Below are 16,315 nucleotides of genomic sequence, written 5' to 3'. Positions count from 1 at the left end.
TGTCTCTCCACAGGCCCCTTCCCTCTCAGCGTGGGAGATGTCCAGATAAGCATTTTGAGGTGTATAATTCTCAGCAGACACTACCTGCAGACACCACCTTAATGCTGGACTTAGAGTTTTACATTCTGCTCTGGTGACCAAACTCCTAAATGCAAGCTATTAAAACACAAAGTCTTCTTACTGGATCTAGTCACAGCATCCAAGTGTATTTTGCTGGTCTACTCCAGAAAATAGCAGTCACAGCAAAAAAGTGCAGCAGCAAACATTCTTAGTGAACAGGTTTTATGTAATTAAAGTCATTCTGCATGTTAACTACATTATTTATCTTTTAGAAACATTATTAGAGCAAGATACAAAAATGTACAGAAAACCAGCCCTCCATGGAAAACACCCTTACTGCTGCTTTGGTAGAGGGACTTTCTCCTTGCTTTTTATTAAAATTGCATGCTCATCAATCTGCCATAAATTGTTGCTCTCCCTTGATGTACAGCATTTCCACTGGAGGTGACAGAATATTTAATATTAGATGTCTTTTGCTCACCTCATCAAGGTTATGCCTCTTACTTTTAATGTGCATTTGAAATACATCTTCTAATGCCCTTAAAAAAAAGAAAAAGGAACATCAGTGCAAAAAACCTCAACTGTTCAAGGTCCATATACTTTCAAAATGAAAAATAACTACTCAGCCTGTTTTTCAGATCACACCATCCCAACTTTCCACTTTTGCTCCATCCCCTCCCCATCTGCCTGTAAGTGGATTTAAAAACTAAAATCTTAAACATTTTAAGGTTTTTGGTTATTCTCATCCCAAGTGCCTGCTGTTTGGCAGGAACTGTGTTAGGGAAAGACTTTCATATATGTAATTCCAATTTTTCCTTCCATTTTTAATAAAAATACAGGAGTACTGGTGCTGCCCATCACAATGCAGTAATCCCCCCCTGTGTTTTGGTGGGGCCTAAGTCTCCCTTGCTATTGCCAAGTTCTGTCCCACCACATCGACTAGGTGAAAATGCTGCGGGTACTGGGCTGCTGGGCAGTACTGAGAGCAGCCTCCTAGATTCATTTATAGCTCTTTTTCCTTTGTCCAGGATATGGTGCTACTTAAAGAGGGCTTTGGAACTGCCTCTAGCCAGCACTTTTTAGATTCTGAAGGTCATTTGCACGATCTCTTTGCTCTTAGGTCTCCTTTTCAGTAACTTCTAAGGGAAACACTGAAGGTTGGACTTCCACGCTCATGGTTTGGTTAATAAGTGTACTAGGGAAAGGGAGATGTCTTTAGAAAGTTCTCTCAGTAATTTTTTTTATAGCCATGATCAGCTATGAGCAAAAGATGTGTGAAATGGTAAAAATAAAGACGTACCTGACTAGGGAAATTAGGTCTCCAGGTTCTGCAATCATAACTCAATTAAATCTAACCCAATGGTTGCATTTTCAGCAATATCTGCAATGAGCTGGAGGGCTCATCAGAGCTAGTTTGGTTTTAGACTATATATTAGAATTTGGTTTTATACTGTATATAGAATTGGGAGGGCATTCATGATTTTATCTGTAGAATACTGGCCTAAATAAATGGAGACTTTAAAATGTGTCCATCATGTAATTCCTGTAGCAGCAGGGTAGCTAAGGCCCCTAGTTGTATTTCTTTCCTAGTTAGACACAAAACCTATTTAGAAATTCATCTTCTGATTAAAAATGGAAGGATATTATTGATTGTTCACTTTTCTTCAGTTAGAGAAATTAAGTTCTGTTATTAGAAACAACCTGAGAACACAATGGATTATTTTTCACATAATTTTAGTACATTTTATTTTTGAGGGAGGAGTGCACAGCATCTAAACCACCTCCCTCTAAAGCCAGCAGAGCAATCCTCTCACCCTGCAGGCCTGAGCAGGGACACAAACACACAGACATGCCCTTATCTTTTCTTTAACTCTATGTATGGGCTGGCATCATACTTGGTGACCTTTTTTCAATGTAAATGAATTAGTGTCTTTCAAATCTGCTACTGTTCCTCCCAGTGTATCCAGAAAATTCACTTCTAATTTGGGCCTTATGTTTGTCTGAAAACCAAAATACCCAGAAGAAAGGAGGGGAGCTATTACCTTTAACTGATTGCTCAGGAAACAAACCTAGTACTTGTGCCAATGGCCACTTGTTTTCTTTTAAAAGGGGCTTAAGGATTTTAACTTAAATCCTCTAAATTGAAAGAGAAATATCGTGGTGTCAGGCTAAGCTGGATTGATTTTGGGGGGTTGGCACCTCTCTAGCATCAAAGCATTTAAGATCTTAACCCTTAAAGTAAAATCCTCTATCAAAAAAGAGTTTCTCCCAGTTAGAAATTGCATAAGAAAGGGGCAAACAGTGTTGTCACTTTTAGCAGGGCTATAAACACACGTGGTTTATCACAGCTCAGTAGATGTTAGAAATGTGCTAGATTACTATTAGAATGTACAGAACATGAGCCCAGAAAAGGTTGCTGCATTTAGACACCATCAGCATGAATGTGTTTGGCTCTGACCTTTATGTGTGAATCATTAACTTGAGACTTCACATATCCTAAAGAATGCAATCATTGCAGTTATTTATTTTGCTTTTATAGGAGGGAGGAAGAACTCTCAACACAGAATCTTGCCCTGATGAACTTTGCTAGGGAAGACCCATTGTAGCTCCATGGGTTGCTAGCTCAAGTTTGGCTGGGAACTGGAATGAGTGTTGTAACAATAATATCCATCACCATCCTGTAGAAGGGAATGAGCCTGAGAACAGGGCCAGTGAATATGATATTTCCATATTTCTACTAGAAGTCAGTGGGAAATACGAGGCTGGCTGAGAATATTTTCTGTTCAGGTACTCAGTTTAAATCATGACTCCCATACAGTGCAGTCACAAAAGTATTCATCAAATTAAACTGAATCAGAGTTCCACTTTGCTCTCATTAAAACCACCAATTATGTATACTGATGTGTCAAAATTTTGTTACTCAAAGGAATGAAAGTAAAGCACTTACTCTTTTTGGTAACAACTTCTAATCAAAATATCATTTGTAAGATCCTGGAGAAAACAAAGGTACTCTTCTTCTCTGTACAAACACAAAACTGTCAGTATCTAACATACACAGAATACAAATAAGGTTTACGATACCATCTAAAGAGGCAGCAGTTTTAGAGTAATTTAACTAACTCAAATAAAGACTTTTGCCAACCTAAACAAAAGTGCTAAATCTATTTACTAGTCTTCATTTTTTTACTGTTCAGGCTTATAAATTTTAAAATGTCTGATTTTGACAATTCTGTTGATCAACTCCCAAGATATTCTAATCCATTAATTTCATTAATTAAGAATATCTATGCCTTTTGTGAATAATCAGTTAAAAATGGTTCCAATGAACAAAGTGTAGGTATCAGAAAATAAATTACTTTTAATATTGTTTTATTAATTAGTCTTAACATATTTACCTTGCCTATGGTAAGAGGACATGACCCAGAAAAGCTCTTCCAGCTTTCTGATCCCACATTTCCCAAGCAAGTAGCTGAATCCTTTATTCCCAATAGAATCCTTCTACTCACTGTATGCAACCATTGGTAATAGGCTCTTGTGTCATGTTTTCAATTTTCCACTGGATTTCTGCTTTAATATTTTGTCATGAAACTTAGAAATAGTGAAAAGGGACAAACATATGACTTACACTTCTTCAAGCTGTAATCCTGGAGAAAGTGGCATTTCAGAATCCTGACTCCACAATTCATGGTTCTGCCACAAAAAGGAAAAGGAGAAAAAAGTAAAGAATTTGTTTAATCATCTTTGTATTATCATTATGTATTTTCACTCAGAGTACCAGGGAAAATCATCTGATTTCATAACGTATCGAAATCACAACTACATCACATCCCAGCTCATGTGAAATAAACATCTTGGGTGTCAGTCACTCATGTAAATAATGAAAAAGTAATATTATTGGGTAGATTCATGTTAGAGAAATGGAAATCAGCTTGTATAACCTGAGAGAAATTATGCAAATGCTATAAAGAAAACGAGAATTTCTGTCAAAATTGAAAATCTTTGCAGATTCCATACAAATACAACAGCATTTCTTTAGAAGGACATGCAAAATACATTTGTGTTTTTGAAAGAGGACTTAGAAAATCAGATTGATATCAAAATTATCTTTTGCTGTGGCATCATCAAATGAGAATAGGAGCTTCTCTTGCTAATATTGTTAAATTAAGGTTTTGGTAGTTGGAACAAGGATTGAAATAGTACTATCAAGCACAGGGCTATCACAAGTCATGCCTGTGGTTCCTTGGCTGAGATGTGTAGAAATTCAGCATGGCTTCTGTAAAGGGGCATGTGTGCCAAGGAATTATACAAAACTTCTCTATCATGCATGGCTTTGGCTATTGCTGAGCAGCTCTTATTTTTCAGTGTATAAAAGTCACTAAATCAATCCATCATTCATCTTGAAAATCCAGATGACTAATGAACTGCAAAATCTTGCATGGCATTCTACAGTAGTGACAGTAGACTGAGTGAATAGCACTTTGTCTGGACCTTTCTGGGCTCCAAGTCACTATTTGGAATGAAAGGCTGTAAACCAATCAAAAAAGCAGGAGTTCAGTCAAGCAGGAAAGAGATCTGCTTTCAGAAGAGCAGATTTGTGTTGGGACACAGTTTTCCACATCACACAGGGTCTCATTTGTGTTTCTCAGAGAGACCAGTCACTTTAGCTGTTCCTGTTTTATTCACAGATGTCTGTTGACCCTATCCAGACCTGCATACTGGATTTCTCAATTGCAACCTTAGTCACTTCTCATAAAATAGTAGAATATTTTGGTTTTGCTCTTAACATATATTCCCCAAAGCCATTGAATCCATTATCCATTTCATTTCCACGTAACCAGGACAACTTTTGTGTATGAGCAGTATTTTCTGCCCTTTTTTCTTTTTTCTTTCTTTCTTCACTGGGTACACTAACCTCAACTGGCTGCTGAGAAAAGTGAGCAGAATGTGGTCTCATATGTGCATCCTCTAAAAATCTGAAAGATTAAAGGCACAGTGAGAAACAGTTATGATTCAAATGATATGTTTGAAAACAAAATTGCATTACTTTTAGCATTGATGTCAGTACCTGTGCAAGCCTTCTCTCTTTTTGTTTTTGATGTCTGCTGATTTAAGTGATGGTCTGCCCAGGGAGGGGCTCCTTTTTCTGGAGGGAGGATTATAATATTTATATTTTACAAGAAAAGGTTGATGGGACGTCTTTAAGACCCGAGGAGTAAAACACTGCTTCTTTTCTGTAAAGTAAATTGCATGTTTGTCAAGGAGGTCCCCAGAGTAGGTTTTATGAACAGAGTTTTGAAATGCCTTCTCCTTGTTGCGACTGCCCAAAGTCATGTGAGGCTGCAGGAGTGGTGAAGCAGATGATCTGTGGGCATTAGGTCTGTGAACTGGAGTCTGAGACAAAGCACATGGAGCAGTATTTGGGATAGTCTTTCTTGCAGCAGCAGCCAGCATCAGAGTCCTTGAAGTGAACTTCTGACATGATACAGAGAGGGGCTGCTCTCTCTTTGTCCTGGGATAGTTGCTCTGACCAGACAATGGGTGACCATTTTCCAACAGTGCCCAGTTTGTCTGTAAGTTAAAGAACAAAACTGATAGGAAAATTACACGAGAATTTGCTAAAGACACCATTTCCTACAAATTAGCTCACACAGGAGGAATTTTAAGAAACTGTTTTCAAACTGGCTCAATTGCTTTTAAGTGGTATAAATGACTTGTTCAGTTCTGGGAACCACGGTTAGAAGTAAAGCCATCCTGCCACTGTGCTTGAGCTAATAAACCAGTCCTTTTCCTCATTTCCTTTCCCTTCCTTTACTGAGTTGAAGTTTCTAATGATGAGTAGTGTCGGGAAATTACAGAAATCCCGTTTTGCTTGCCAGGGCTCACAGAGGGAGAACAGGAGACTTTTTTTCTGCCTTGGACATTTCGCGTTATCGCCTGCGGAATTGATGACTCCATGGCAGTCTCACAGTCCTTCTTCAATGGCACCTTCTGCTCCCTCTCCTTGTGTGCCTGTGCACATGTGAGCACGGCTTCATCTCATGAGTTTGAAGTCAAACAGAGTCAGTGTTTTCCTCACAAATACCACAGGTGAAATTGTAACCTATTGTTTTGCTGTTCATCTCACTGGGAACAAGATTTTACAAATCAAAAAAATGCACATTTCAACTGGATGATGTTTGTAAACAATATCATTGAGAATCTAGTGGTAAACCCATGTGATTCTCAAACTGTAGAAGGTTTTACAATCTAAATATGGTCTGCTTAGGAATTTTTTTCCCCAGAGAGACTCTGGACAATGGTAGGATGAAATGTTTTGCAAGAATTTGTCTGTTGAGATGAGGTCCACTGGCAGAACTTGGTGAAGAACAGGTCTACTTACATTAATATGAGATTGTACAGTTTCTGGTATCTGGCAGAATATGTAGAAATAGGATTAATTACTTTAGGGTCTTGGTTTTACTAAAAAGTAACATTCTAAAATTCAGGGAACAATGTAAAACAATGTTAAGTGTGGGAACACAGAGAAAAATATTGGGATTTCTTTCTCTTGAAAATATTTTCTCTTGAACATATTTTAGTTACATACACACAGCCATAACATGGATACCTTTCACCGTAGGCCATGCAGGGACAGAAACAATTCAATGGGATGACAACTGCCAGGTGGCAAAACTGAGACTCAAATATTACCTCTGCTTGACTAGACTATAAAAAGCCACACTGAACAAACCTGCCTGTAACTGCTGTGCTACATGCACTCCCCACACCACAAAGCACAGCTAACTAAGGGGAAAATGGGCTTTTTCATGTGGCTCAGTGCCACCTTTGTGACAGGTCCTATGCTGTCAAACATCACATACCTTCTGCTGGCTTGGAGAAACACTTCTGGACTTGAATGGTGAGGCAGGAAGACCATGTACAAGATCCTTCTTGTATTTCTCAAGGGCTTGAATTAGTCTGTCTCTTTTCTGCTGGTCTTTGTCTGTACATGTAAATACGAAAGTTCCTGTTAAATCAATGTTCAGGTCCTAGAGTATCACTCTTCATCCTTTTTTGCCACTAAAGATTATTCTGTCTCCTCATCTTAATACCAAGTAGCAAACAGAGAAGGCATCATTCTACCTTTTACAGTTGGCTCTTGCTGCTTCCATGCTCAGCACACATCTGAATTTGAAATCAGTGTGAGCCAGGACTCCTTTACATCACTCACACTGTCAGTAATGAGCCACTTGGAGGGATAAGAGAGCATGGTAACATTTTGTTCCCACCCTGTGCATCATTTCCCCTATCCTATATAGAAGGTGAGGCAGGTCAAAACAGAAGAGCTGAGGCAGTCAAGTAAGAATTCAAGTCTATGTACTTAAGAGCTGAGTGAGCAATCAGGCTGCCACTGTGGTCTGTGCAGGCTGCAATGCCAAGAAAGTCCTCTTTCTGCACTCATCAAGCTCAGGCTGAGCAAAGAAGAGTAGAGTGATACTTCTGCTAGTCCCACACACACAAAATGAACACAAACAGGCTCAGCCCTTTGGCACTGGCACAGGAGCTGTGGCTGGCCCATTCCTGAAAAGTCCAAGGCCAGCTGGGGTGGGGCTTTGAGCAACCTGATCTGGTACAAGGTGTCCCTGCCCATGGCAGGGGGATTGGAAGTAGAGGGTCTCTAAGATCCCCTTCAACCCAAACTACTCTATGATTTCATGACCTTCCAATCTTCCTGAAAGCATGCAAGTGAGAGTAGAAGTAAGAACACTTATTCTTTTGATCACTATTGCTATGTAGCATATTATATAATTTAACATGGAATATATTATATATTAAGTATTATACAATAATAATAAGAAAACACAGGGATAGGAAGCAGACATGGGTTACCCAAGACTATAGAAGCTCACAGAGACATATTAATGTATAATGCAAAGCCTCTCACAATTCACTATCCTTTGTCAGAACCTTACCATTAGCAATGCAAACAGGAACGATGCATGACCAAAATTTTCAACTCTTTTTACCTTCTGTGTTCCTTCCATGCACAGCTCTGAGAGAAAGGGTATGTTGATGTGCAACAACACATTTCTCTTTGTAGATGATGTTTAAAAAACACCCCCCCAGTTCTAGCTGAAACTAGGGACTCACACACAAAATATCAATGAAGTGGGGTTCACTGAGGCCCTGCAAGCTGCATATGGTCTTTTGAGTTGAAAATGCAGCTCTGACAGAATTTCCTCATCCTGTGGAGCTCTGGCACGTGGTAGCACATGCCAATGCCAGGCAGGCCAGCAAAGAAATGTGTTCTGCTCCCTCCCCTCCAGCTGCACAGGCTCCTCAAACGTGTAATTTTAGAGAGCTAGAAAGGCTTCAGGAGGGCTGGTGAAATGTGACTTCTGTAGTGTGATGATGCTTTGATTAATAATATCTTATTCCTGTCAAAATGCACAAGTGGTTCATGATCAGCCCAGGGTCCCCTTACACTGGTATTGTGGCAAGAGACTAGAACATACGCTCACAATATGTTCCAAATTTTTTGCTAATGAGAAGCAACAGCTCCTCCTCTGAAGGGGTGTAATTGCAGGGCATATCAGTAAAAATGTCACAGAATAACACCTGAAACCTGGCAAAGCAGCACTTACTAAAGATGCTCTTTCTGAAGGGGGAGATGTACCAACCTGTATTTAGTATTGCATGTTTCTGAATTAACAGGAGGGTTACTGGGTGTTAGGTAGTCTTAATGTACTATTTCTGTTAGAAAAGAAACAGCTGAAACTTTTTTAAAAACAAAACAAAACAAAACACTTAGATACTGCTCTACATGGGTGGTTCTTCCAAAGTTTGTGAGGGGTCTGATATGGGGCACACCATCACACAGTCTAAGATGGCCTCAAGGCTGTGTCCTTTTCATTGAAAAAAACCAGATTTCCCTGACAGACCAATATATAGTCTCCTGAGGCATGTAATCTGGCTTTCCAGTCTTGCACAGACATGAATTCATAGCATCATCCTATTACGAAAAACATGTTGACAATGCTAAATCCTATTTGGATGACTGGGAAGCAGGATTATACAACTCACTGGAACAAATAACAAAATGTACTTGCTCAATCGCGCTCATGCAGAGATTAATACCTTCCCCATTTATCTGGGTTTCACGGGGCCCAATCAAAGGAGCCCCCCCGTTCTGATTAAAGACTTTGCATTCTGCAGTCATGTGAAAAATAGCAGGCAAGGCAGCTTGTGTGGTGTCTGTGCACCAGTGCCACCAGTCAGGGTACCAGGTTTCTTTCAGGACAGTGCCAGTGGCTTGGGAGGCCTCAGGGAAAAGTGACATCCATGCCACTCCTCTCTGTCTGGGCACAGGTGAGGCAGGACAACAACTGTCTGCCCAAGACATGGCTGAGCCTTCAGCAAGCCTTGCCAAGGGCAAGAAAATAAAATGTTCCAGGTCAAAGAGCCACAGGTTTTAAACAGCTTTTGTCTAGTATTTCACTGATATTTTGACTATAAATACGGGTTATAAACATGCCACATGGCAGCAAGCCTATTCAAATAAGTCCTATTCCAGTGCATTATAGTTTTATGTTTTGAGGAGTTAGCAAAAGTTCCTGGGCAGAATGTCTCATAGCAACTCTCCTTCCCCTTTCCTAATAGTTTTACCTGTTGGGTTTTGTATATGCCACAGCCAGGTGAGGCTGACTGAGGGATCCTGCAGCACATCCTGGTTTGCTGACATGTCTGCAGCCCTGGAGAGCCCTGCTCTCCAGTTCCTCTGTAGGAGAAAACAACCACCTGCCCATTCTGCCTTTCTCCAAATGCTTTCTGAAAACAGCAGTGAGCAAGAACAAAAAAGAAAATAATATGCAAACTTGGCATGATGCTTGGGGTTTTTTTCTTTTTCTTTTAGAAAGCCAAAAATTAGCCCTCCCTTGCCTTCTCATGTCTTAGCTGAAGAGTTTAAGAACTGGCTGAACTGCTTCCCAGGGAATAGAATCATGTAGTGTGGCCAGAGCAGGAGTTATTTAGGCAAATGTATTCAACAGCCTTTCTCTTAAGCTCATTTGCTTGCTAATTTATCGTCCTACCCACTGTGGCAGGCATTAATTTATCAGTGCTAGAGTACAATTTCACTGGGACTTGTACTGGTATCTATACTTGTCAATGTGACAAAAATAGAGAAAATAAAAGGGGTTTGGTTGTAGTCTGGTCCCTGTAAGCCACAGGAAGATCAGATACTATAGCTCCCACTCTGTTTTCCTGGCAGTTCTCATTGCTTGCCATTTGATAAAACACCTTGTCTTTCCTTTGCTGCTGTGTGGAAGTCCTGTGTACAAAATGAGTGGGCACAAACTTACCCAATATAGTAGAAGCAGCTTAGCTGATAATATTGGTTTATCTGAAGGAAATAAAATAAATCTGGGGTTTTTTTTTAATCCAGTGCCTTTTAGTTCTACTTATCTTTATCTTAAATAGGAAGAAGGGTCGATAAACACCTTAGAGTGCATGCACTTCTGCCTCCTAAAGCAGAAAGTTGTTTTTGGGTCTAAGACAGAACATTATGGCCCAAGTATGAACGTGGGATATAAAGCCAGGACAGGCTTCCCTTAAGTTGTTTACCAGATGTTACAAAACTCAGTGATTATAGTTAGAAACAGAATCCACACCTTGGCTCATTCCTTCATTCTTGACTCAGAGTGGGAGTTTTGGTTTAATTCCTACCAAGAGTTTTAAAACAGTTGGCTGATGTTTAATTCCTGATGACTTTTGAAACAACGAGGAAGTTTCAAAGGACTGTGGGGAAAAAAGAAGAGCAAAAGTGGTAAATGAACTCTGGGCTGATATCAGTCCTGAGCATAACAACTGAAAGGCTGTTACAAGACTCATTTGAAGCAAATAATGTGAGCAGCACCAGTCAAAAAGGCTAAAAACAAAATCATGCTAGCTAGATAAGAGAAAAAGAGAGATTTTGATTGCAGTTGAGTGAGATAAAGGTGCTGGTTTAAAAGACTTCCGTAAGCTCCCTGGCTTTGTTCTGCATGTTCTGCATGGCATTTTGACTAAGAAATTAGGACAAAATTACAGATGTTTACAAAATAGTGAACTGGGAGATCTGAAAATGTAATTTGCAGGTGTTTCTAAAGCAAGGATCATTTCTGATGTTGTAATATTAAATTATTTCTTTCATTTATCTGAAAGAAAACATAAAATCATTTCTCATAAAGCTTGACTAACTACAGTTTGGGAACTCATGAATAATAAAAGAGTGGTTTACTGTAACAAAGTGATGTGCATTGCTCAGTGATGTAAATGTAAGGGGGCAGCATACTTTTCAGCATGGATAATGGAACATCTCCACTGTGAAAAGGCAGGTTTGTACTTAAAGGAGAGTCTTATCTGGGAATCAGTGTCACTGAAAAAGCATCCATGCCTTCTTCTAGGCAAACAGCTGCCTGTAATTTCTGACAGCAACAATGGGGCCAAAATTGGACTAACACCACTGCCTATAAAGAGTGGAAACCTCAGTTGTAAGTACAGGGAGCCTTTACTTTTGCTTCCTCAACAGGTGGATAGTTGCTGCTGGAATTACATATCCTGCTTTAAAACTACTCAAGAAACATTTACGAATTGGGAAGGATGCAGAGAAGATCCGTAAGTATGATGAACTCTGGAAAACACTCTCCATCCAAAGAGTCAGATTTAAGGAGCTGAATGCATTTAGTTGTGCAAAAGGATGGTTAAGAAGTAACTTTATTCTTGCTTAGGACTACCTATAGAAAGAACAGAAATGAAACAGTACAAATGCATCGCAAAGGAGAGGTATATGTTCCTTATGGCAATGTAAGTTAGCCTTTGGAACCCTTTAATGAGAACTGGGATGTAAACAAGTAAAGTTTACACATCTGAACCCTTTCCCTACAACTGTCTAAAATAGCAATGAATGGAGAGAAGACTTAGGGAAAAGCAGGCTATATAACCACAGCAGTTTATTCTTGCTGTGTCTGTGAAACTCAGTGATATGTGTCAGTCATCACCAATCACCTATCAACTTCTCCAAAACCTCATTTTTTTCTCAATTTTTGCTGCTATTTTTAATTGATGTAATAGCAGATTTTTGGCCAGTGCAATACAAAAGGATACCAGGAGAGTTACTTGTGAAGTTCACATCTATGGGCCAGGTGCTGTAGTTTGCACTGCTAACAGTTTGTCTGGTGGGGGAACTGCTTATTTTGGCACAAATGAGACCATTCCTTCAGCAGAAACTGGTGGTAAGTGAGGCTCAAATGCTTAGATTTGATTTCAGAGGCCCTTTTCTATGCTAGCTGTCCTTACAAAAAGCCTATGTGGGCACATTAAGCAACAGGACATGGGTGTTTTTAAGCCCCAAGGTTTGGTTCAGCATGACTCGTTTTCAGCAATATTTAAATGCTGCAATGCTATCGAGCAAGTGGATAACAACCATTTTAAAGGGGAAGAAAATCTCTGAAACATCAGATAAAGCCAGAAAACATTGCTAAGTGACACTACCTGTTGTTCTTTGCCATTTTGTCTTCTAATCACATGCCAAATTCTGCACCATTTACTACTGAGTGCTCATGTTGACATTAGCAGGAATTTCCCCAGGAGGAAGGCAAGAAGTCACCTCCACAACAAACCACCCATCCCAGCATTTCTGAACTGCTTGAAACCTTTGCCCATAAGCCACACCTGCTCTACCTGGTTCTGGTACATTCATGGTACATTCTGGTACATTCTGGTACATACCTGGTACATTCATGGCTGTCAATGGAGCTGACAGCACATGACACAATTCCTGTGTAGATCTCACCAAAATTAGGAGACAACACACTCTCTTCTCTTATTTGAGCAAAGACAAGGTTTGACATTTGTTTCATTTATGTAGGGAAAGTGGTCTGTTTTTCTTAATCTTTCAGTGAGGATAAGGAATTCCAGAATTTGGTGTACAAGGGAAATGTCAAGATGCTTCACCCCTGCTTAAAGTACTGACTGATTGCTACTTTCTCCTTTGGCAGCAGAAGGCAAAGTTAAAATAGTCAGTGCACAATGGCTATGACAAGACTCCTCTACATCCTCTGGTAGCTCCCACTACACTCTTCCTCCTTTTTTACAAATACCCCTTTCAACAGCACTGACTCTGAAATTGATGGTTTGGTGATTAAATCACTATAGTAGGACTTGGAAAACTATGCTTTAATTTCCAGCTCCAGAGTGATCACAGGTATGTTAATTAATCTCTGGTGTCTTAATTTATTCCCTGTAAAAGAGGATGATAACACTCATCTGCTCTGCTCTAGCTGGTGCATCATTTTGGGCAGATACTCCCAGAAGATGATCTTGAAATATGCAGTGGCTACTGTGAAAGAACTCAGATCCCAAATGGAGTTGCTTGCATAGTGTAGGATTAGTAGTGTGACAAGAAGAATTTATGAACTAGACAAGTTGTTTAATCATGGATAGTAGCTGAATGATACAGTAGTCATACATTTGATAGTCCCTTCATTGCAGCTCCCTGGTGAGGGTGATATAAGCATTCATTTTTTACAGACTGCAAAACTTATTATTAAAAACCAGCTCGCTAACACTCCATAAACCTGCAACGACAGAAAATTGATGCTTGCCTATATAAACACATTAATTTTCATTGATTGCCAAATGATTTGTTCAATTGCCCAGGACTCAGGACAACTACGATTCCTCATCTGTAAGGATAAAATTATGTTTATATAATTGAATGTATACTCTGTTTACAGAAATTGTGGAGAAAATTCTGGAATTTTGTATGTCTTTGATCTGTCAGGAGAAACAGCTTGTTCTTTTTCACAGGTGTTACGGGCTTGCAGAAAGCAACTTCATTTTCAACTGGCTAAAACCTGAATGGAAATTGTTATTTTGACTAATGTCTGTCTCATGCAGAGAATTATAAAGGGAAAAACACAGGTTATAAAAAGACCAGTATGTGCTACATCTAACCACTTAAATACTCTGCTGGTACATGGAAAAATAAAATTCCTCTTAAAATTCCTTCTATTCCTTTTTCCAATTACTAAAGCATATGTTTCTGCACACATTTGTTTGTGTGTTTTGATTTCATATTTATAAAAATGAGTCACAGCATATGAAGCAATTACATGATCAACACTTCCCAAAAGGTGAACAAGTAACAGTCACATGGCCTCATGTACTTACATAAAATATTACTTGCAAATCCTTTTGGGTAAATAAATATCCTGTACTCTTTAAAAGTCCAGGGAATTGTGTAAAACATAATGGCCTGAAAAGCTCATCTTGCCATTGCTGGTAGTTGACCTTGACTTGGTAATCAAATTCTAGCTCAACAGAGAGGAGAAGGAATGGGTTTGTCTTAAGACCAAGGTTGTGGATGCTTGAAAGTGTGCTCAGAGAGGCAGATTTACCTTAGGTTTTCCTTCAGGAGATTCTTTAGCTTGGGTAGAGTAATCCAACCACTTCCTAGCACAGCTTCACCATGCTGTGTGTGTGTTTTGCTGAACTGATACCCCGTACTCTGCTAACAGAAGCAGAGCAGATACTGCAAAACTAGGACAAAAAAACCCCATGAGAGCAGCCCTGGTGAAGACACTCTTATTCCTGGAATGGGAGAGTAGGAAGAGAATTAGGACAGGGTGCCTTGGACCCCTGCACTTCCCTGTGTTGATGGACTGTGGTGGAGTTGAAGCACTGAGCTTTAGTAAGAGATTTTCAGAACTGCATTCTCCTGTATGAATTGTCAGTTACCTTTATGGATCTTCTGTTTAGGGCTGGTTTTGATTAATCTTTCATGAGTGTTTTTCCTAGTTTTCTGCCAACCCATCTGGGACAGCATTATATGTACATCAGCCAAGGTTTCTGCTCCCCTTACTGAGCTAATCAGCCTCAGGAGATCTGACTCAAAGTTGGGCTCCATGAATCTGGGGCAGAACATCATTTTAAAATGGAAATAATGGTTAGAAGAGACTTCTAGAGCTATCTTATGCTTTCAAGGTCCAAAAATGTGATTCAAATGCTTAATAATAAAGGTTAATAATTAATCCCCAATAACTGAGAAGTTTAGAGGACCTTCTGGATACCACAGCTAAGCTTAAGTCTCAGGCTCAGTGCTGTATAAATAAATAAAGCACTGATTTCAAACAAAAAAAACGGACTTTCTCCTTTGTTCAGATAGAAAAACTGCCTCATCAAATTTTTTTTTTTGCCCCAGAACTTTCACATTTCCATTGGAACATGAATTCTTCTTTTTGATCCCTGAGACTCTTCTGAAACCTTATCACTGGTGCCTTCAGCAGCACACCTTACCCTCTTTCCATACTCATTAGATGTTCTTTCTAGGAAGTGTGCCTTCTGCTGAGAGTAAGAAATGTAAACATCCTCCTACACAGACACTTGGAATGGCCAAGGAATTCCTGTTTTCACAGTACTTTCATAAATCATGCTGTTCTCATGACTCTTAAAACACCTCTGCTTAATTTTATCTCCACAATAACACTTGTGATGATGAACTGTACTTCTCATAACCCTGATTCCTGCAGCATCTCCAGCTAATATATCTATTCTTAAGGCATGGGACAGACACATGTTTCCATTCTTTAATGAAAGTTGAAAAATGGCCCTTGATTTTTAGCATAAAAACATTGGAGATGCAGTTTTATGGCTACAACAAAGCCAGCTCTATGCTGGAGAGAAGTGACTGCTCAGGAAGCTTTATCTTAACTGTTTCTGCCTAACTTTTGTAGTAAGTTTGTGCAATTTCAAGAGCATTTTGAATGTTAATTTGACATTAAAGAGACACAACTATTATTTCATCCTGGCATCCAGTGATAGGAATTGTGGGAATGGTTCAAAGCTGTGCCAGAGGAGGTTCAGACTGGACATCAAGAAGCATTTCTTTCCCAAGTGGGTGGTCAAACACTGCAACAGGCTTCCCAGAGAGGTAGGTGATGCCCCAAGCCCACCAGTGTTTAAGAGGCTGATGAACAATGTCTTAGTAACATGTTTTAACTTTTAATCAGCCCTGAATTGGTCAGGCAGTTGGACAGGATGATCACTGTAGGTCCCTTTCAGCTGAATAGTCCATTCTATTCTATTCTATTCTATTCTATTCTATTCTATTCTATTCTATTCTATTCTATTCTATTCTATTCTATCCTATCCTATCCTATCCTATCCTATTCTCACGAATTGATGAAAGCTGGCACTTGCTATTCTTTACAAACCATATTTAAAGGTCATTAGAATA

General features: G+C 39.4%; 1 protein-coding gene across 1 annotated transcript in view; it reads right to left on the bottom strand.

Annotated features, from left to right (window-relative positions):
- The window catches only part of LOC138107188 (spermatogenesis-associated protein 7 homolog), a 40,980-nt gene that overhangs the window by 9,454 nt on the left and 15,211 nt on the right, over positions 1-16,315 (bottom strand). The window contains exons 5-10 of the mRNA XM_069008477.1: positions 6,921-7,042; positions 5,126-5,628; positions 4,973-5,033; positions 3,686-3,750; positions 3,008-3,079; positions 542-599 (exon numbers count right to left, since the gene is read on the bottom strand). Of these exons, the coding sequence (XP_068864578.1) occupies positions 542-599; positions 3,008-3,079; positions 3,686-3,750; positions 4,973-5,033; positions 5,126-5,628; positions 6,921-7,042 (881 nt within the window). The remainder of the gene's footprint in view (positions 1-541; positions 600-3,007; positions 3,080-3,685; positions 3,751-4,972; positions 5,034-5,125; positions 5,629-6,920; positions 7,043-16,315) is intronic.

This window comes from Aphelocoma coerulescens, chromosome 3 (assembly GCF_041296385.1).
Source record: "Aphelocoma coerulescens isolate FSJ_1873_10779 chromosome 3, UR_Acoe_1.0, whole genome shotgun sequence".
NCBI classification, from domain to species: domain Eukaryota; kingdom Metazoa; phylum Chordata; class Aves; order Passeriformes; family Corvidae; genus Aphelocoma; species Aphelocoma coerulescens.
The sequence above is the reverse complement of the archived record's forward strand: the minus strand, read 5'-3'. Positions and strand labels throughout refer to the sequence as shown.